This window comes from Giraffa tippelskirchi, chromosome 7 (assembly GCF_054371585.1).
Source record: "Giraffa tippelskirchi isolate mGirTip1 chromosome 7, T2T-mGirTip1v1.2.pri, whole genome shotgun sequence".
In the NCBI taxonomy this organism is placed as follows: domain Eukaryota; kingdom Metazoa; phylum Chordata; class Mammalia; order Artiodactyla; family Giraffidae; genus Giraffa; species Giraffa tippelskirchi.
This window is the reverse complement of record NC_137281.1, coordinates 80,887,095-80,909,901: the sequence shown is the minus strand read 5'-3', so window position 1 is coordinate 80,909,901 and position 22,807 is coordinate 80,887,095. Positions and strand designations below refer to the sequence as shown.

General features: G+C 38.9%; 1 protein-coding gene and 1 long non-coding RNA gene across 13 annotated transcripts in view; one reads left to right on the top strand and one right to left on the bottom strand.

Moving 5' to 3' along the window:
• IQCH (IQ motif containing H) overlaps positions 1-22,807 on the bottom strand; it is a 220,420-nt gene that overhangs the window by 649 nt on the left and 196,964 nt on the right. For 4 of the 9 annotated variants that reach the window (XM_081511831.1, XM_081511827.1, XM_081511832.1 and 1 more), the window contains 3 exons: positions 14,898-15,020; positions 9,475-9,536; positions 4,626-4,734 (listed from right to left, as the gene is read on the bottom strand). In XM_081511831.1, the coding sequence (XP_081367957.1) occupies positions 4,626-4,734; positions 9,475-9,536; positions 14,898-15,020 (294 nt within the window). Of the gene's footprint in view, positions 1-2,884; positions 2,978-4,115; positions 4,277-4,625; positions 4,735-9,474; positions 9,537-14,897; positions 15,021-22,807 lie in introns of all 9 variants that reach the window. The other 5 variants (XR_014060029.1, XR_014060030.1, XM_081511830.1 and 2 more) reach the window with 5 other exon arrangements.
• LOC145514311 (uncharacterized) overlaps positions 1-22,807 on the top strand; it is a 178,579-nt gene that overhangs the window by 23,359 nt on the left and 132,413 nt on the right. The window lies entirely within an intron of this gene.

Sequence of the window (22,807 nt, the reverse complement as noted above, 5' to 3'; positions counted from 1 at the left end):
TGGTTTGGGGGAGGAAAAGTGGCACATTTCTATGCATTTTATTTAGTTTTTTTTTATTGAGATAAAATTCACATATCATAAAAATCTACCCTTTTAAAGTGTATAATTCAGTGGGTTTTAATATATTCATAAGAAACCATTACTCTATGTTATTCCAGAACATTTTCATCACCTGAGTAGAAATTCTATACCCATTATCTGCCATTCCCCATTTTCTACCTCTCCTACATCCTGGTAACCTCTAATCTATTTTCTATCTCTATGGAATTGCCTACTCTGGACATTTCATGTAAATGAATCATATATGTGGCCTTTGTGTCTTAGCATAATGTTTTCAAGGTTCATCCATTTTGTAGCATGGATCAGAACTTAATTTCTTTTTTATGGCTGAATAATATTTCATTGTATCTGTTATCTATTTTTACTTTGGTTGTTTGCACTTTAGGTATTATACCTAAGAAACCATTGCTAACCACAAGATCATGAAGATTCATACTTAGTATTCCAATGTATGCAATATTATTCATTTAATATGATATAATGGAATTCACCCATTTATCTGTTGATGGGTATTTGGGTTGTTTCTACCTTTTGGGTCTTATGAATAATGTTTCTATGGACACTAATATATGTTTTCATATGAGCATATATTTTCAATACTTTTGGGTATAAAACTAGGTGTGGAATTGCTGAGTCATATGGTAATTTTGTTTAACATTTTGAGGAAATATGAAACTATACATGGCAGTGACACCATTTTATATTCCTATCAGCAATATATGACGGTTCCAGTTTCTCTGTATTCTTGTCAATGCTTGTTATTATATCTTTTTGATTGTAGCCATCTTAAGTGTGTAATGGAATCTTGTGGTTTTGATTTGCATTTCCCTAATAACTAATGATGTTGAGCGTTTCTTCATGTTTTCATTGTGTATTTGTATATCTTCTTTGACAACAATCTATTCAAGTCCTTTGCTCACTTTTTAATTGGGTTATTTGTTTTTCTATTGTTGAATTGTAAGAGTGCTTTATATACTGTGGACACTAGAGACATCATATACATGATTTGGAAATACTTTCTCCACTTCTGTAAGTTGTCTTTTCACTTTTATAAGTATCCTTTGGTGTACACAGAAGTTGTCAATGTTGATGGAATCCAACTTAGTATTTTTATGTTGCTTGATTGCACTTAACGTATCATATCTAAGAAGCCATTGCTAACCAGAAGGTCTTGAAGATTTATACCTGTTTTCTTCTAAGAATTTAATACTTTCAACTCTTACATTTATGTCTTTAATCCAATTTTACTTAACTTTTGTATTTGCAATGGAATTGAGAGGTACAACTTCATTCATTTGCATGTGGATATCCATTTGAAAAATGGATATCAGCACTATTATACTATTATACTATTATTATATTATATAATATATTATATTCAGCACTATTTATCAAAAAGACTATTCTTTTTTCATTGAATGGGCTTGGCACTTGTTGAAAGTCAATTGACTGTAAAAGTGAAGGTTTGTTTTTGGACTCTCAATTCTATTCCATTCATCTATACATCTATTCTTATGACAGTACCACATATTCTTGATTACTGTAGCTTTGTAGTAAGTTTTTAAAATTGAGAGGCCCTCTAACTTTGTTCTTTTTTCCCAAGATTATTTTGACTATTTTGGATCTCTCAAATTTCCAAATGAATTTTAGGATTATCTTGTCAATTTCTGCAATAAAGCCAGCTAGGATTTTGATAGGAATTGCAATGAATCTGTGAATCAATTTGGAGAGTACTGCCATTTTAGCAATGTTAAGTTTTCTGTTCCATAAACATAGAATGTCTTTCCACTTATTTAGGTCTCCTTTCTTTTATGCTGTTTTGTAGTTTTCAGAAGACAGGTCTTGTACTCGTTCTGCTAAACTTATTTGTAAATATTTTATTCTTTTTTATTTAAAAATTAATTTTAGATTGTTCATTGCTGATGTATGGAGATACAACTGATATTTATATTAATATATAGATATTGGGTCTTACAAACTTGCTGAATTTGTTTATTAGTTCCAATAGATTCTTTCTGAGTTCTTTAGGTCATCTGTGAATAAAGATAGTTCATTTCTTTCCAAACTTGGTGCCTTTTATATCTTTTTCTTGACTAACTGTCCAGGCTAAAACCTCCAATATAATGAAGAATAGAAGTGGTGAGAGCAGACATCCTTGTCTTGTTCCTGATCTTGGAGGGAAAGCTTTCAGTCTTGCACCATTAACTATGATGTTAGCTGTGGGTTTTTCCCAGATGCCCTTATCAGGTTGAAGAAGTTACTTTTTAGTCCTAGTTTGTTTGAGTGTTTTGTTTAATCAAGAAAGGGTGTTAGATTTTGTTAAATGCTTTTTCTGCATCACCTTTCATTTTTATTTGGCCTTTACTTTGCTGGTAAATCCTTGTTTACAAACTGAACATACTTATTTGGCTGTCATTAGGATAGTAGACAAAAATACTACCAAAAATGAATCTATTACATTTTTTAAGTTTTTAAAAGTTATTCCTATTTTATTGAGATTTAAAGTTTTTACCTTTGGACCTTCTAGCAAGGGTTAAAAAAAAAGTCAAGGTAACAATGATTCACATGAGATGCAGAAACCGTGAGATATTTAAAAGCTACTTAAGAATATCTGACTTTTGATGATTTTTAAAGTCAGACAAAGGGCAGAGAGAAAAGGCCTTATTTTGTCAATAGCAATTGGCTCTGCCAACCTCAAGTCCAAGGTTGGAGTCTACTAAGTCTGCATGGTTTGGGGGATAAACCGTGTGCCTTAGTCTGCCCAGACTGCTATAACAAAACACTGTAGATGGGGTGGCTTTAACAACAAAAATTTATTTCTCACATTTCTGGAGGCTGGGAAGTTTGAGGGCAAGGTGCTGGCTCTTTCTGTTCCTCGTGAAGCTCTCTTTTGGGTTTGCAGACAGCCATCTTTTTGCTGTGTTCCCATTTAGTGGGGAGACAGAGACAGAGAAAGACAGAGAGAAAGAGAGTGCAAGGTCTCTGGTCTCTTATAAGGGCACTAATCCCATCATAAGGATCCCACCATTATGACTTCATTTAAACATAATTACTTCCCAAGGTCACCTTCTTCATATATTATCTATCATACTGGGGATGAAGAGTTCAACATGTGAACTTTGGGAGGACATAGTTCAGTCCACAGCACCATCTGATCCTGACTATTAGCTGTATTTGGACAGATTAAACTGATCATGTGCATATAGGCTCAGAATTTTGCACATCATGCTAACAGATGAAATGAGGCTAGCTGACAGGAACTTAGAATATAAATGATGAGCACAGATCCTTTAGAAAGACCAGTGAAAGTTGATGCAACACATAAAATCATTCTGAAGAGTAAAACATTACTATCATTATTACTGTTATAGAGGGACTCTTGAGAGTCCCTTGGACTGCAAAAAGATCAAACCAGTCAATCCTAAAGGAAATCAGTCCTGAATATTCATTGGAAGGACTGATGCTGAAACTGAAGCTCCAATACTTTGGCCACCTGATGCAAAGAACTGACTCCATAGAAAAGACCTGATGCTGGGAAAGATTGAAGGCAGGAGAAGGGGACAGAGGATGAGATGGTTGGATGGCATCACTGACTTGATGGACATGAGTTTGAGCAAGCTCCGGGAGTTGGTGAAGGACAGGGAAGCCTGGTGTGCTGCAGTCCATGGGGTCGCAGAGTCAGACATGACTGAGTGACTCAACTGGCTGAGTGGTACTGGGCCCTAGCTCAAGGGAAAAAAATATTCAAAATTTTTATTTTTATCAAGCTTTTGCTGGACTTTCCATTTAAGAGAAAAATCACATGTGGTTTCTGATTGAATCCCTTGAGTTACTTGACCCATTCAAACAAGATGAAGGCTGACTGGGAACCAGATGCACACTCCAGTGAGCAATATCGTGTTCGTCTCTGTTTAGCTGATATTTTAAAAATTTTGGTATATCTTGCTATCATTTTCTAGAGTTAAGGGACTTCTAGTCAGTTACACATGACTGGATTTCCTGAAGCAACATCATTAGGTGACGTTTGGAAGCTTCAAAACGTTATGATGATATACCTGTCCCACTTCAGCGAAATGGGGTGGAGCAGATGGCTTACAAATATACTGAGGTTTTCTTCTGTTTCTCCCTATACACGTTGTCCTTGCTGGGATCTCAGAACTTTTCTGGCTCTGGAAACTTAGACTTCCCAGGAATCCTTAGCCAGATATCGTATTATCTGAAATATAGGTATAGTCAGGGTTTTTGGTTGTGACGGTCTGTTTGGCTCCATTGTGGCACTTCAGTGTCACCTTCAACATCAGAAAGCCCTGTTGTCTTGTAAGCTTAGATTTGGAAATGGCAGCAAGTTAAAACAAGTCTACTATATTTAAAGAAAAAGTTTCAAACTATTAAAGTTAACTAACAGGGTCAGTGGGAACCTTACAATATTGACCCTACATGCTGTAAAATATGTACTGCTTACAATGAAAAAAAAAATGGTTTAGCACTTGTTTACAATACAGCATGAGGTATTTTCAGCCCTTGTATAGAAATTAACCAGGATCGTTAGTTAATTAACACCTCACCTTAAAATTGGTCTCGCCTTGCATATTAGGTGCTGATATTTCTTGATGGATGATGAAGAGATTGCGAGCAAAGGTCATGAGGACCCCCTGGAGATCCTCACCGATTGTTCTGTTAATGATATCCAAACAAATGAGTTTACCAACGATTCCCCTCACATGCTTAAAAACAATCACCCTCTCATTTGTGCCTGTCTGGTGATGGAATTTAATGAGTATTTTCAATCTCACAAGGTGGCAATCTTCAGGGAGATATGAAAGATGAGGCTCCATTTTAACTTGTCAACAAAAAGGATTTGTGTAATAAATATTTTTTATTAATCAACATAGCAGAATGTAGGAATAGGTTCAGTCATTCCTAGCAAAAGGCTACCACTGAGCTAGGACACTAGTATTAGCTCATTTTAAAAATTGTTAGTTTAAGAGAATTGTTTCTGAGTGTAATTCATGCTTATCAATTTACTTGCCTACAGAGACATTGGCACCACAGTATTCTGGAGACTTTCATCTAGGGTTTATTTTCTATTGCCTGTATACAAGTGATTCCTGCTACTTATGAATGCATCCCATCTATGTGCAGAGGAGAATGTCCCCATTCATGAATAGCTGTCTTTATAAAGCTGAGCACACATTTAAAGAAGATTTCAGAGAACTTGGAGACTATCCTGTAGAACTAAATTATGGTCAGTGAACATTCCCAAACCACTAGATCATTGTAAATTTTAACTTGGAAACAAAACTCCAGGGTATTTTTCTAGCAATTATTCACACTTTTTTTATCAAAGGAAAAAATAGATTAAATGAAGGATTAATTTTTAAAAATTGTTCTGTCCTGAGGGGGTGAACCTAAAGAGCTAATGTCTCTTAAGGCAGCTGCAAATAACTTTGGGATTACTTCTTTGCCAGTTGTTATCTGTAAAATAAGTTACCTTAGAGTCAGGCTTAGACCCTTTTGGAATGGCTTCCTTACAGCCTGAACTGGCTTTCCTTGGATCAGGTTGGGAGTAGAAATCTTCCTAGTTCCAAGATGGGAGACCAGAGCTCTATGCCCTACTACTGACTTTGTGACTTTGAGGAAGTTACTTGAGCTCTCTGGGTCTTCATTTCTTTTTTCTGAAATGAAGGAAGTGGACTAGACAAGTACTTCCAAACTTCTTGAGTTACATTCCCCAAATCCAAGGACCATCTATCTACTCCTACCCCTTATAGCTACTGAACATTGGTATCTTTTCTTTTAATAGAAAAAACAATAGCCAAAGGCAAATTTTTGTTGTTGTTGTTCAGTCATTAAGTTGTGTTGGATTCTTTGCTAACCCATGGACTGCAGCACGCCAGGCTTCTCTGTCCTCCACTATATCCCAGAGTTTGCTCAAATTCATGTCCATAGAGTTGGTGATGCCATCTAACCATCTCATCCTCTGCTGCCACCTTCTCCTTTTGCCTTCAATCTTTCCCAGCATCAGGGTCTTTTCCAATGGATCAGATCTTTTTCAATGAGTTGGCTCTTCGCATTAGGTGGCCGAAGTATTGGAGCTTCAGCTTCAGCTTCAGTCCTTCCAATGAATATTCAGGGTTGATTTCCTTTATGATTGACTGGTTTGATCTCCTTGATGTCCAAGGGACTCTCAAGAGTCTTCTCCAGACCACAGTTCAAAAGCATCAATTCTTCTGTGCTCAGCCTTCTTAATGGTCCAACTCTCACATCCATACATGAGTAATGGAAGAACCATAGCTTTGATTATATGACCTTTGTCGGCAAAGCAATGTCTCTGCTTTTTAATATGCTGTCTAGTTTTGCCATAACATTCCTTCCAAGAAGCAAGGAGATGGTTTATGTATCTTTTAATTTCATGGCTGCAGTCACAGTGATTTTGGAGCCCAAGAAAATAAAATCTGCTTCACCCACAGTAGTAGATATAATGGTCATCTGAATGAAATTCATTCATTCTTGTCCATTTTATTTATTTTCCATTTTTTTAGAACTAATCTTTTAAAATTTTTAATTGTAGAATAATTACTTCACAAAATTGTGATGATTTTTGCCATACATCAACATGAATTGGCCATAGGTATACATATGTCCCCTCCTTCTTATACCCCTCTCCAGCCTCTCTCCCCCTCCCACCTTTTAGATTGTCACATAGCACTGGCTTTGGATTCCCTGTGTCATACATCAAACTCCCACTGGCTACGTATTTTACGTATGGTAATGTGTAGGTTTCTATGCTGTTCTCTCAAATCATCCCACCATCTCCTTCCCTCACTGTGTCCAAAAGTCTGTTCTTTATGTCTGTGTCTCCTTTGCTGCCCTGCACATAGGATCATCAGTACTATCTTTCTAGATTCCATATATATGCATTAATATACAATATTTATCTTTCTCTTTCTGACTTACTTCGCTCTGTATAATAGGCTCTAGGTTCATCCACCTCATTAGAACAGACTCAAATGCATTCCTTTTTATAGCTGAGTAATATTCCATTGTATATATGTACCACAACTTCCTTAGCCATTCATCTGTCTATCCTATCCATTTTAATTCACTGTCCTGAGATGTTGATGTTCAATCTTGCCATCTCCTGCTTGCCCACATCCAATTTACCTTGATTCATAGACCTAACATTCCAGGTTCCTATGCTGTATTGTTCTTTAACAGCATCGACTTTACTTTCATGACTAGACATATCCACAACTGAGTGTCATTTCTGGTTTGGCCCTATTGCTTCATTCTTTCTGGAGCTATTAGTAATTGCTCTCTGCTCTTTCCCAGTAGTATATTGGACACCTTCTGACCTGGGGGCTCATCTTCAGGTGTCAAATCTTTTTGCTTTTTCATACTGTTTATGTGGTTTTCCAGGCAAGAATACTGGAGTGGGTTGCCATTTCCTCCTTCAGAGGACCATGTTTTGTCAGAACTCTTCATTATGATCTGTCCATCTTGGATGGCCCTTCAGCACGACAAGGCTGTGATCCATGAAGGGGAAAGGCAACTTTAGAGTCATTAATTTTTTTTTCATTTTTAAATTATGAAAGTATAATAACACATTTACAGGAGACTTGGAAAACACAGAACAAAGTTACATATAGTTCTACTATATTTTACAATTTTTTAAGTAGATAAATTAAGATTTTTAGTTGGAGTTTCGATATCAAACTCTCAAAAATTAATAGAATGAACAGACAGAAAAGTAGAAGGATATAGTAGACCTGAATAGCACTATGAACCAATTCAACATAATTAAGATATATACAATTTTTATACAATAGCAGGATACAAATTCTATTCAAGTTCCCATAGGAGACATGGGAACATGTCTCCCAAACCAGGAGACACTGGAACATATCCAGGGACATAAAAAAAGGTGCAAAAAATTTCATGGTCTAAAGGTATTGAAATGGTACAGAGTCTGTTCTCTTATCACTGTGGAATTATGTTAGAAATCATTATCAAAAGATATTTGAAAATAGTCCACATATTTTCAAGTGCAATGTGACATTTACCAAGAGAGATCTTGAGAGTAATTAATTTTTTAACAGTGATTTGTATTTTATTGCCACAAGGTCAGTATATATTGGACCCCAGGTACTTCTCCAAATTCCTGGGTCCCATCCAGATCGACAAAATCAGAATCTTTGATTGGGTAGTTTCATAAAGTCCCTCAAGGTGATTCTTGTATATCCTGAAGATTGAGACTCATACTTTAAAAAAAAATTGTTTGTGTATGTGTGTGTGTGTATATGATGCTGAGTCCACACATGGATTCAAGCTCCTCTAGCCACCCCCTCAGTCTCCTCAGGTCCATGGTTCCCAGCATGGGATCCAAGAAACTAGATAGACTGTATGTCCCCTTTCCTATTAATAAGTCATCTCTAGAATTTCCTTCATTTTTCCCTTCCTTGAACTTTCTACTTATATTCCACTATTTCCAGAAATATCCTAGTATAAGTGAAATCAGATGAAGCTATCCCAGTGAAGCCAAGCCACACAATTCTGATGTGTAAGGTTCCCTCTTACAGCTCTCACCTGATATGGCCTGATTGTAATAAACCCAAACAAAACCCAGCCAACTCATGAAAAAGCCTCTCAATCCTCTAGAGAAAATCAAGCAACATTAAGAAAAGTTTATATTTGTTCATCTTATCTTTTTCAATCTGCTGTAAATATTAAAAGGAAGAAAAATATAGGATAGAAAGTTTCCCAACAAATCAGAATGACTTAAAGGTACCAAATAATCATATTTAAAGATATGAATAAGATACAGTTCAAGGCTATGGCTTGAAAGTTTTGAGTCCTAGATGAGGTAACAACTTTTACTAGCTCTCCAGAATAACCTGGAGAGAAATTTGCAGGAAACAGCAAAACACAGAGAAACCTCCTGAATGGTGCAAAGGACTCTTAGCATAAAATGTATCTCAAGGAGACTACATCAGGGCTGAAACTAGATCTGAGGAGAGGCTACAGACCCTGCCTTTTGGGGAGCACCTTGCCAAGTCACCAGAGCATTTTTCTAAGCATGTCAGAATGACAACTGCCCTTCTGCAATCAGGACATCTGAGCTGGTTCCTCATTAGTCAGATTTGCAGTGGCTTGTAGGTATATGTGTTTGAATATAACATGTTGTTAAAACTAGACGCTTACCCATCAATTCTGGATAATTAATCAGTTATACTAATGAACTCCCACGGACACATCTCAAGTAAATTTATGAAATACTTAAAGATCTAAATAAAACAAGATAGACTTTCAGTAAATCAGCATACTGATTAAAATGCAAAAGAAGCATCATTCTTGTTGGTTGTTATAGTCTATTTTCTTAGGTTATTACATCTCTTAGACATACTTCATACTTACAACATTCCCAACCTGTCTCTCTTCAAGTTTTCAAATAATATAAAGATAGTTCCTTGTCTGTCCTATAAAATTTGAATGGGAAGAAAAGAAATAGCATATTATGTTGGAAACAAAGTTAAGAAAACGTACTACACTAAAACCACTAAGGCTGATTTGAGTTGAAGTCTAGAACTAATTGCAAATATTGTGAGAAGCACATTTGGAAAGGCTGTCTCCAGAATATGGAATAGATATGTTCCTGGTCAGTGGTTTCTTTTAATTGAGATTATAATTTACATTGAACATTATATAAGTTTAAAGTGTACAACATGTTGATTTGATATATTTATTTATTGTAATTTGATTATCACAATAGCTTTAGCTAAGACCTCTATCTCATCACATAATTATGATTTCATTTTTGTGTTGAGAATATTAAAGATCTAGTCTCGTGGCAATTTTAAAGTATATAATATAATATTGTTGACTATAATCACTATGCTCTTCATTAGATTTCCCTAGAACCTACTCTAATTTTCAAACTGCAAATTTGTGCCTTTGACCAGTATCCTCCCAATCCCCCACCCACCCCAGGCCCTGGTAACCACCACTCTACTCTGTTTCATTGAGTCTGACCTTTTTTTAGATTCTACATGTAAGTTATATCATATAATCTTTGTCTGGCTTATCTCACTTAGCATAATGCAGTCAAGTTTCATCTGTGTTCTCACACATAACAGGATTTCCTTCTTTCTGATGGTTGAGTAATATTCCATTCTACATATACTGCACCTTTTCAAAATTGATATATAGTTGATATGCAGTATTATATAAGTATCAGGTGTACAACATAATGATTGACAATTTTTAAAGGCTATACCCCATTTATAGTTATTTTAACATATTGGCTATCTTCCTTGTGTTGTAGCTTATTTATTCTATACATAGTAGTTTGTACTTCTTAATCTATCCCTGTCTTTTCCCTCCCACCTTCCCTCTTCCCACTGACAACCACTAGTTTGTTCTCTGTAAGTCTGTTTCTTTTTTGTTACATTCACTAGTTTGTTGCATTTTTTAGATTCCACATGTAAGTTATAACAAACAATATTTGTCTTTCTCTCTCTGATTTATTTCACTAAACATAATACCTCTAAGTCCCTCCATGTTATTGCAAATGGCAAATTTTCATTCTTTTTTATGGCTGAGTAATATTCCATTGTACATATATACCACATCTTCTTTATTCATTTACCTGTTGGTGAATACTTAGGTCGCTTCCATATCTTGGCAATTGTAAATAGTGGTGCTATGAACATCTGGGGTGTGTGTATCTTTTCAAATTAGTGTTTTCTACCCAGGAGTGAAATTGGTGGATCATATGGTAATTCTACTTTTAGTTTTCTGAGAAACCTCCATACCGTTTTCCACAGTGGCTGCACCAATTTGTATTTGCACCAACAGTGTATGAAGGTTCTCTTTTCTCCACATCCTCACCAACATTTGTTATTTGTGCTTTTTTGGATGATAGATGGGTATGAGGTGATATCTCATTATGATTTTGCTTTGCATTTCTCTGATGACTAATGATGTTGAGCATCTTTTCATGTGCTTGTTGGCCATCTGTGTGTCTTCTTTTGAAAAATGTCTGTCTAGGTCTTCTGCCCAATTTTTAATCAAATTTCTTTTTTTTTCATGTTGAGTTGTATGAGCTGTTTATATATTTTGGATATTAACCCCTTAGTTGTCATATCATTTGCAAATATTTTCTCCCATTTGGCAGGTGGTCTTTTGTTTTGTCAATGGTTTCCTTTGCTGTGTAGAAGCTTTTAAGTTTAATTAGGTCCCATTTATTATCTTTGCTTTCATTTTCTTTTCCAATCTGAAATTCAGCTCACTTTCTGGGGGATTCTTGTGCACATCAAAATTTAAAAACCACTGTTCTAAGAGAAATGGATAAAAAATATAGGGAAGCAGTTCATTGCATGAAAAATAATTTGTACTTCAAAGGAAAACTATATACTGTCTATATCACACCTTGATTCTATGGAAGATATTTTACAAGTGACTGAGAAATTCTGTCCAGTCTGGTAGAGGTTCAGTTGATTTTCCTCTCCTGCTTCCCATGTGGAAAAATCAACTTTGCCTCCATTTACATTTTCATTTCAATAGTCATGATCTATAAAGATGTCTGTTTTTCTAAAATTCTTTCTTGTCCTGATTATAAAATCTGCCTAATACTTCTCTCTTAAATAAAGTCTTCATCATGTGTATAGTTTTGTATCTGTATGAGAGGCATGATTTTATCTTTTTTTGGAAAAATATCTTTTAACATTTTTTCTCAAATAAACAAAAGCTAATGCTGGAGTTGTCCAATAGTGGAAATGGCTGACCCGTGAATCTGTCAACTCCTCATCACTAGAAGTGCAGGAAAAAAAAAAAAAAAAACTACATTTAGGGGATTTGGTAAAAGATACCACATGCCAGAATTACAACTCCCCATTGACTCTCCATTTTATAAGGAAATCTAGGCATTAGAATAGACAGTGGACAAGAATGGTGGTCAATGCTGGCTGCATATTAGAATCATCTGGGTGCTTTAAAAATTTAATGCCTGGACCCTACCTCCAAAAATACTGATTTGATTGGTCTGGAGTGGGTCCTGGGTACAGTGCCAGACTAAGCCATACTAGAGCCCCAGGCAAAGGAAAAACATCAGTATATTTTTATTTGAAATATTGATATTTTGTTCATCATGGATTTCTTGAATTAATTTTGATTTTAACATTTTGCATTGCATTATTAAATTTATCTTTATTACTGAGGTACTTTGGGCAAATGCCTCACTTGCCTCTCCCTATTCCCCAACTTGCCTGAACATCTGTACTTTTTAAATCTCACTCAGGCCATTCTAATGGGCAGTCATGGCTAAGAACTATTGACTAGATGATCTTGTCTTGCATCCTTTACTGTGCTGTCCAGCATGGTAGCCACTAGACACGTGGGGCTACTGAGAACTTGAAATATTAGTAATCAAAATTGACTTTACTGCAGCTTTTAAGCTGTCCTCTTTAGAATAGTGGGGAGTATCCCCGCCTATCAAATGGGAGATGGGGTTTGTTTCCCTGAGGCAATGTGCCCTTTTTAGGGCTTCCCTGGTGGCTCAGACAGTACAGAATATGCCTGCAATGCAGGAGACCTGGGTTCAATCCCTGACTTGGTACACAAATGTAAAATATCTTATTACTTTTTGTACTGACTACATAGTGAAGTAATAATACTTCTTTTCTTTTTGGGGTGCATCCTTTTCTTGATACTAATTTCTGAATCAATCAAGTAGGCTAAGTTATGCTTCAGCCATTTAAAAAAACAAACAATTACTAGTTTTTGTAACAAAAAAGTTGGTTCTTGCTCATACTTCATTTCCCACATGAGTCAGCATGGATCTCTGGTCCCCGTTGGTACATCAGAGCTGAAGGAGGCTCCATTTCTGTGTGTTTCCAGGATTTCCAAGGCAGGAAAAAGGACATAGTGACTCATGGAGTGGCTCATAAAGGCACAGAAAGACACACATCACTTCTATTCATATTTCACTGGCCAAAACAAGTTACATGGCCATGTCTAACTTCAGGCAGAGAGTGGAGGAAGTATAATTCTGTTATGTGCGTGAAAGGAGGAGAATCAGAACATTTTGATCAGCCACCACGACAATCCGTTGGCCTGAGAAAGTGATTGCCAGTGGCTGTGGAGCCATTTAGGACCATGGCACACTGTCTATATATGTGTGAGACCAGCCCACCACACTGTCGCAGGCAGTAAACATGACACTTTTCTCCATATGGCTTTCATTACAAGTTCATTTCATTAGGAAATCAGTGGGGGTATTTTGTAGCGTTACAGAAATACCAGGAATGAGACCTACTGAGTTGGTTACAAACTCAGCAATGCTTCCTTCCAATATTTAGCAAGGAAAAATAAACTCATAGGGTGATCTCATTTCCCTTTTTCACCTCTGAGATTTTGGACGAAAAACAACATGTGAAATTCTATGATGATAATGGGAAGAAAAACATAATGTTGAGAATAAGGATTTTTGAGGATTCTTCTTTTGGTAGCAATGACATTGATGTGTTATTAGTATTGCTTCTTGCCACATTAAATTTGATCAAGAGTGGAAACAGGTAGGGCTTCCCAGATGGCTCAATGGTAAAGAATCTGCCTGCCAATGCAGGAGATGTGGGTTCAATCCCTGGGTTGGGAATATACACTGGAGTAGGAAATGGCAACCCACTCCAGTATTCTTGCCTGGAAAATTCCATGAACGAGAGAGCCTGGCTACAGTCCATGGGGTCACAAAGAGTCGGACACGACTGAGCAACTAACACGCACACACCTTATTTTTATAGAATGTTCCAGTCTCTGGACTTTATCTTCCAGATTTTCTCCTGTTATCTTTTTCTTCTTCATATTGTTCCATCACTCCATCACCTTCAATCTATATTTCTCTTTCTCTTCCATTTCATCTTTCATCCTTTATAGATTGTTTAGCACCAGAGACCTGGAGGCTATGCCCATTGTGTCTTCTGTGCTTCTCTGCCCTTTCTTCATTCTTCTCGCCCTCAGTGGAACCCCTTCCTCTGCACCATCCACTGTTCTCCTGGGCCATAGAAGCCTGTTTCCTGTACTGAAATTAGTTCTTAGAAATGAATCTGATCAACTCAGAGCCATGAAGATGTAAATAAATTAAAAAATTTGGTGCTTTACTTTTCCCAGGGGTACTAGAACTTCAATCAAGTACAAAGCCTTCAGCCAAAGAAATAAATCTCTAATAATAATTTTGGGCATATTGTGTGTGTGATAGTCACTCAGTCATGTCCGACTCTTTGCAACACCATGGACTATACAGTCCATGGAATTCTCCAGGCCAGAATACTGGAGTGGGTAGTCTTTTCCTTCTCCAAGGGATCTTCCCAACCCAGGGGTCGAACCCAGGTCTCCCACACTGCAGGCAGATTCTTTACCAGCTGAGCCAGAATGGAAGCCCTTTAAACCACCTTGTGTATGGTGTTTAGTTATGGCAGCCCAATCAGACTAAGAGGATGTTCATAGGTAAGCAGCTTTGGGTGGGGTCAGAAAGTCAAGACATGCTTCAAAATGAAGAGAGGGTCCCCCTAAATGACTCCTAAGTCTGGTGAGCTACAGGGCTTCTACTTTACTAACGTGGGGTGTATGAGTCTGGGGACAGATATCAACTTCCAAGGACCAAGTGATACCCTCTGTGGAGTTGCCTTTCTGCTCATCCCCAAGCAGCACACAGCCTTCCTCTAAATACATGGCAAACCAATGTTTAAAGATTATATGTTTGAAGGGGTACCAAATTATTAGCTGCCTAAATCACCCACAGGCCTGTATTTGGTCCAATCTTGGCAAACTGTCATCCTTCATACCTCAATATTATAGCCGATGCCATGGGCCTTACACATTTGGAGAAAAACATAGTGGAAAACCAGAGAGAGATCGTCGTGCCTCAGCTGGGTGCTCATCACCGCATAGCGACTGGTTGTCTGTGACTGGAAAAATAACCACAGCTGAATGTCAGACTTTTTACAAAATACATAAACTTAAAACAATTTTTTTTATTTCTTTACTTTTTTTTGGCTGTGCTGGGTTTTTGTTGCTCTGTGCAGGCTTTCTCTAGTTGCAGTGGGCAGAGGCTACTCTTCATTGCAGTGCATGGGCTTCTTATTGCAGAGGCCTCTCTTGCTGCGGACCACGGGCTCTAGGGCTTGTGGGCTTCAGTAGTTGTGGCCTACGGGCTTAGTTGCTCCGTGGCACGTGTGATGTTCCCAGACCAGGGCTTGAACCCGTGTCCCCTATATTGGCAGGTGAATTCCTAACCACTGGATCACCAGGGAAACCCTAAATAAAATTTTAATCTCAGAATGATTGTGGATTAAGAGAAAAGTTGCAAAGATTATACAGAGAATTCCTGTATAGCCCACACCCAGTTCCCCTACTTTTGACATTGCACATTGACGTGGTTGGTACATGTATGCGATGTTTGTCATGACTAAGGATCCAAATCGCCACATTACTGTTAAGTCCATACTTTATTTGGATATAATTAGTTTTCCCCTAATTCCCATTTTCTGTTCCAGGATCCCCTCCACCTTATATTTGTCATGTCTTCTGTGACAGTTTCTCAGTCTCACCTGACAGTTTTGAGGAGTACTGATCAGGTATTTTGTAGGATATCCCTCAATTTAGGTGTGTCTGATGTTTTTTTCATGATTAGATGAGGGTTGTTGGTTTTGGAGAGAAAGGTAAGCTGCTACTTTCATCACCTCATGTCAACATGACTTACCACTATGATGCCAGCCATGGTCCCCTGGCTAAAATAGTTTCTATTAGATTTCTTGCAGTAAAGATTCCTTCCCCCTTTTCATACTGTGCTCTTTGGCAACAAATAATTAATTGTACTTCACCTCCTTGAAGGGACCAATGCTAGAGCTTTAATTCCAACTGCTTTCTTTGGGAAATTGCTATTCTTTATCTTGCTTGCCTATCAATGAGAGCTATCCCAAAGAGACTGGTTATAGCAGGTCCAAAGTATTTCAACTATAGTATCTCCTAAAATATTTAAAATTTAATATGCGCAAAAGAAAGTATTGAATCCTGATAGTTTCATAGCATGTCCTTCATGAAATGTGATAGTTGCCTTTGACAATTATCTCTGTTTGTCCTTGGGTAAATGGACATTTGGAAAACTGCTCATAGACCCATGGCCAACCTTATGGCATAAAAATGGCTACACATGGCCCAGATTTTGAACTTTGGGGACCCTCAGGTGCTGGGCAACCAGGTGCCTGATCGCGTGCAGTGATTTGAAATAGAAGGAAAAGGGGTGCTGCTGGTTCGGTGCTGGTTCACAGCTGGCTGCAAGGATCCTAACGACCTGACACACTGTCTTTTGTGAAACCCCAGGCCTGTCTGCCTCTGAGATAATGCAGGGAACTGCAGCTGACTGCAGAGAAGGCAATGGCACCCCACTCCAGTACTCGTGCCTGGAAAATCCCATGGACGGAGGAGCCTGGCAGGCTTCAGTCCATGGGGTCGCTAAGAGTCAGACACAACTGAGCAACTTCACTTTCACTTTTCACTTTTGTGCGTTGGAGAAGGAAATGGCAACCCACTCCAGTGTTCTTGCCTGGAGAATCCCAGGGACGGGGGAGCCTGGTGGGCTGCCGTCTATGGGGTCGCACACAGTCGGACACGACTGAAGCGACTTAGCAGCAGCAGCAGCAGCTGACTGAGTACCCAGCAGAAAATAAACATCCTTTCCCCCACATCTCACACACAGACACACACACAGATTTCACGTTCATCTTTTGTGACATACGTCCCCCACATATTGTGTCTTTTCCTTCAACATTTACATAGTGTATCTGATGGTCACGTTATCAGTAGTAGTAATTAAGCCCACACATAAGCAGGGGCCACATCTACAAAAATGTTAGGCTCCCACAGGCAAATGCATCTAGCTGTGCACCTCCACTGGTATTACCCCACTTGGAGCCACTGGGAATTCTACTTTTACAAAAGAAAATCTATTTGACCATCTATGTCTCACAACGGTACTTTGTTATCTCCCTAACCTATTATGAGTTGTTCTCCTGGCTGGCTCCCTTTCATGACTGGGAGTTTTCTGAGGGCAGGTACTGTTTGGCTTCTGAATCCCCAGGCTGGACATGATGCTAGTGTTCAGTGTTTCTTGAAAAGAATGGAGACGTGAAATAAAGTAAGTGGACTGCACTTCTCTCGGACTGAAGAGGCACTTCAAAGGATGTAATTCAGTGGACTTACAGTTACTGAGAGCTTTGGGGCAGAAACAGAGATTGATTCACAAAACAGGGGACAGTCACACCTGCTCTAGAAAATGACAGCTCAGGACAGTCATCCCAGGCCTTGCCCCTAGAGGACATCTTTTGGAGGACAGTGTAGCTCTGGCAGAGATAACTGGAGGGTAACAAGAACTGGCTAAGAGAAGCTCTGGCTCAGCTATGCAATCAGTCTGGGGGAGCATGACCACCAGGCCTGCTCACCCTGCCACGCCAGGCTGTGCCATGCAGGAGCACAGCAACAGAGGCCCAGAAGCCTGAGCTTTTGTGTATTGAAGTGAGCTGTAAATACTCTGAAATTCCATTGTGGTTACTGAGCATGTAATTGCGTGGTAATTACCATGAATTCACAAGATAATTCCAAGGTTATTTTTGTCTTCTAAACTTGTCTTATGCTGCTATAGTATATAAACTAGCAAACCCAAGATCAGGCACCAGTCAGTGAGGGAGAGAGATGGGCAGGCATCTGATACCAGGATCCAGCTCAGTGCGTGTCTTGGCTCCAAAGCGAGGCAGAAGAGCTCACTGTTCAGTATTACCAGACAGCAACTATCCTGAGGTTTCTTCTACTCTATGGAGACAGGCTGCAATTCCCCTCCTCCCAGACCTGGGCTTCTGATTCATAAGGAATTGGAAAGAAAAACCAGGATATTTGGTATATGTCTCCAAGTAATGTCTTCTTTTCCATGTCCTAGTCCAGACCATTGTAGCCTACTAGGGAGGTGCAGGTACAAGCAGAATTCAGTAGTGGAGAGGTTATACAGAGTCAGAATGACCAAAGAGCAAAACCTGACTAGGCCACTATGTGTGATACTGAATATGTCATTTAACTTCTCTGACTTCTGATGATTAAAAAAAACACCCAGTACTTGATACACTGCTGCTGCTGCTGCTGCTAAGTCGCTTTAGTCGTGGCCAACTCTGTGCGACCCCATAGACGGCAGCCCACCAGGCTCTGCCGTCCCTGGGATTCTCCAGACAAGAACACTGGAGTGGGTTGCCATTTCCTCCTCCAATGCATGAAAGTGAAAAGTGAAAGGAAAGTCACTCAGTCGTGTCCGACTCCTAGCGACCCCATAGACTGCAGCCTACCAGGCTCCTCCGTCCATGGGATTTTCCAGGCAAGAGTACTGGAGTGGGTTGCCATTGCCTTCTCCCAGTACTTGATACACAGTAGCTACTATTATTGTTGCTGTTTCTTTGAAGACTTCCACAGGGCCTGGAGCATTGGAGACCTATACCAAATGTAATTTTCCAGGCTGTTCCTTCCTCCACTGGACCTGGGATATTGAGCATTACAACCACAATTTAATGTTTTCCAAACTCAGGTTGGTCAGTGCTCTGAACTCTTCAGTGTCTCCTTCTTGCCTTCAAGACTCCCCAACTTTCTCAATAATTTTTCCCACTCCCCGCATCCCATAATCTCTGTCCCAGTCCAGCTGGTTCATAATAGACCACAGTCTCTCTTCAGCTACTGTCCTTTCTGCTGGAGAAGGTCTCCCTCTCCATGTCGCCTGGTGACTGCCTTAGTCTGTAAGGCCAGACCAAGTTCTATGTTCTGAGCAAAGTGTTCTCTGTCCCTACCTGTCCACAATTGTTTCTCCTAAGAACCCCAGCAGCAAGTTAAGGGACTGTCACTCAAAAGGCACTTAAATGAGACCTCATGGTTTTCCTTTGTGTGTGTGCTATCTATTTTATATTTCTTTTCAACTCTTTGAGGACAGGGACTTTGCCAAATGTCCCTGTATCCTGGATGCTTGGTGAAATTCCTAGCTTAAGTGCTTAATAAATGTGTTATAATAATGCAAATAAAGATGAACATACATGATACACCTATATTTTTTAAAGACTTAACCACGTCTGCAGTCTCTATAGGCAAAAACAGTCAATGATCTAGGGTTGTCTTTTATCCAGACTGACAGCATAGATGACAGTATTGTCTCAAGGATTAGATGAGTTCATAAAGACCTTGGAACAGTGTCTGGCACAGAGTAAGCACTCAAAACCAAGCTAGCTCTTATTAACATTTGTTAAGCTAAATTATTTCACAAATAAGATAAAATATTTGAAATTAAACAACCAACCAGTAAATCTTTTCATCAGAAAGGGACTTCAATCAGAAAACCTGGGCTTTTCTACTTACTTAACTTTATGATCTTGGGCAGCTCATTTACCTTTACCTTTAGCCTTACTTTCCTTTAATCTGTAAAATGAGTATGCTAGCCCATGTCTTAATTATTCTTGGGGTTATCATGGGGATCAAATAAGCCCAGTTTAGTTGCTCAGTTGCATCAGACTCTTTGTGACCCCATGGACTGCAGCACGCCAGGCATCTCTGTCCATCACCAACTCCCAGAGTCCACCCAAACTCATGTCCATCGAGACGGTGATGCCATTAAAATATCCCATTCTGTGGTCCCCTTCTCCTCCTGCCTTCAATCTTTCCCAGCATCAGGGTCTTTTCCAATGAGTCAATTCTTCCCATCAGGTGGCCAAAGTATTGGACTTTCAACTTCTGCATCAGTCCTTCCAATAAATATTCAGGACTGATTTCCTTTAGGATTGACTGGTTGGATCTCCTTGCAGTCCAAAGGACTCTCAAGAGTCTTCTCCAACACCACAGTTCAAAAGCATCAATTCTTCAGTGCTCAGCTTTCTTTATGGTCAAACTCTCACATCTATACATGACTACTGGAAAAACCATAGCTTTGACTAGATGGACCTTTGTTGGCAAAGTAATGTCTCTGCTTTTTAATATGCTGTCTAGGTTGGCCATAGCTTTTCTTTCAAGGAGCAAGTGTCTTTTAATTTCATGGCTGCAGTCACCATCTGCAGTGATTTTGGAGCCCCAAAGAATAAAGTCTGTCACTCTTTCCATTGTTTTCCTATCTATTTGCCATGAAGTGATGGGACCAGATGCCATGGTCTTAGTTTTCCAAATGTTGTTTTAAGCCAGCTTTTTCACGCTCTTCTTTCACTTTCATCAAGAGGCTCTTCAGTTCCTCTATGCTTTCTGCCATTACAGTGGTGTCATCTGCATATCTGAGGTTATTGATATTTCTCCTGGCAATCTTGATTCCTGCTTGTGCTTCATCCATCCCGGCATTTTGTATGATGTACTCTGCATATAAGTTAAATAAACCGGGTGACAAAATACAGCCTTGATGTACTCCTTTCCCAATTTGGAACCAGTCCGTTGTTCCATGTCCCACTCTAACTGCTGCTTCTTGACCTGCATACAGATTTCTCAGGAGGCAGGTAAGGTGGTCTGGTATTCCCATCTGTTTAAGAATTTTTCACAGTTTGTTATGATCCACACAGTCAAAAGTTTTGGCGTAGTCAATAAAGCAGAAGTAGGTGTTTTTCTGGAACTCTCTTGTTTTTTCTGTGATCCAACATATGTTGACAATTTGATCTCTGATTCCTCTGCCTTTTCTAAATCCTTTTCTAAATCTTGAACATCTGGAAGTTCACGGTTCATGTACTGTTGAAGCCTCACTTGAAAAATTTGAGCATTACTTTGATAGCCTGTGAGATGAGTGCAGTTGTGCAGTAGTTGGAACATTCTTTGGCATTGCCTTTCTTTGGGATTGGAATAAAAACTGACCTTTTCCAGGTCTGTGGCCATGGCTGAGTTTTCCAAATTTGCTAGCATATTGAGTGCAGCACTTTCACAGCATCATCTTTTAGGACTTGAAATAGCTCAGCTGGAATTACATCATCTCCTCTAGCTTTGTTTGTAGTGATGCTTCCTAAGGCCCACTTGACTTCAGACTCCAGTATGTCTAGCTCTAGGTAAATGATCACACCATCATGGTTATTTGGGTCATTAAGATCTTTTTTGTATAGTTCTTCTGTGTATTCTTGCCACCTTTTCTTAACATCTTCTGCTTCTATTAGGTCTATACCGTTTCTGTCCTTTATTATGCTCATCTTTGCACAAAATGTTCCCTTGGTATCTCTAATTTTCTTGAAGAGATCTCTAGTCTTTCCCATTCTATTGTTTCCTCTATTTCTTTGCACTGATCACTGAGGAAGGCTTTCTTATCTCTCCTTGCTATTCTTTGGAACTCTGCATTCAGATGGGTATATCTTTCCTTTTCTCCTTTGCCTTTAGCTTCTCTTCTTTTCCCAGTTATTTGTAAGGCCTCCTCAGATAACCATTGTGCCTGTTTGCATTTCTTCTTCTTGGGGATGATTTTGATTACTGCCTCCTATACAATGTCACAAACCTCCGTCCATAGTTCTTCAGGCACTCTGTCTATCGGATCTAATCCTTTGCATCTATTTGTCACTTCCACTGTATAATAGTAAAGGATTTGATTTAGGTCATACCTTAATGGTCTAGTGGTTAAATAAGCTCACATCTATTTAAAGTGTAAAGCATTATACAAATTATAACAAATAGAAAGTATCATTTTTAACCAACTTGCTTCTGATGCTGTAAAATCCATTTAGGTTTACCAAGGGAGTCATAATCTAAATGGGTTTTATTGCATCAGAAGACTCCTCCACAACCATCTGGACCATTCAGGGCTCACTGAGTCCTGGCCTAGCTCAGAGCAGACTAGGAACCCATGGATAATGCTAATATGTCTGCAAATAACCTCACACAGGGAGATGAAGCCTCCTTTGGAAGAAGAGCTTTTTCCATGGCTTCACCAAGAAATTTCTTCAGGGATGAGCTGAAGCTGTATTCTGGGGTTGAATCATTCACTCTCAGCCAACACAAGGCAGGTTGGGTAGCACAATGGTCAGATACACAGGCCTAGGCATAATCCTGGCTTCCACACTTGCTTGTTGAGTGACTTTCCACAAGTTGCTTAACATTTCTTAATCTCAGTCTTCCTATCTAAAAATGAGCGTAATAATAGCACCCGCCTCATATATTATGTTGTATAAGATTCATGTAAAGCACTTGGTTAAAGTACCTGGTGAGGAGTAAAGGCTCAGTATATTTTGGATATTATTATCATGTTATTATATGTATTATAGTTATATGCTGACCTATCTCAGTTCTCTGCAAAACTTAGAGCTCTTTACTACTTATCCTTATACCCCTGTGCTTAGCAGAATGCTTGGCACAAAGTAGGTGAACTTACTTCCAATTGATTCTGGCTGAAAGTTTTAACTGATAGCTAAGGTGTGGCTGGTGAGGACTTACAGTGTGACCTGTCACAACAGTGTTACACCTTTCTAAAAGATTCTTCAAGAAAAAGACCTTTCAATGGAAGGCTGTGGTACAGAGGGATGGGCCCTTCCTGTATCTCCTTATAGGACAAATTCTCCATTCCCAGGCCTCACTGTATATGACGGTGCATAGGTCAGGCTTGAAACAGAGTCCTACTCTACATAGAAGCCCCATAAAAAGTAAATGCCTCAGGAGACTCTAGGGGTCATTTAAACCTCCCCTATTTTGCAAAACAGGAAACTGAGGCCCAAGAAAGGATCAGAATTCA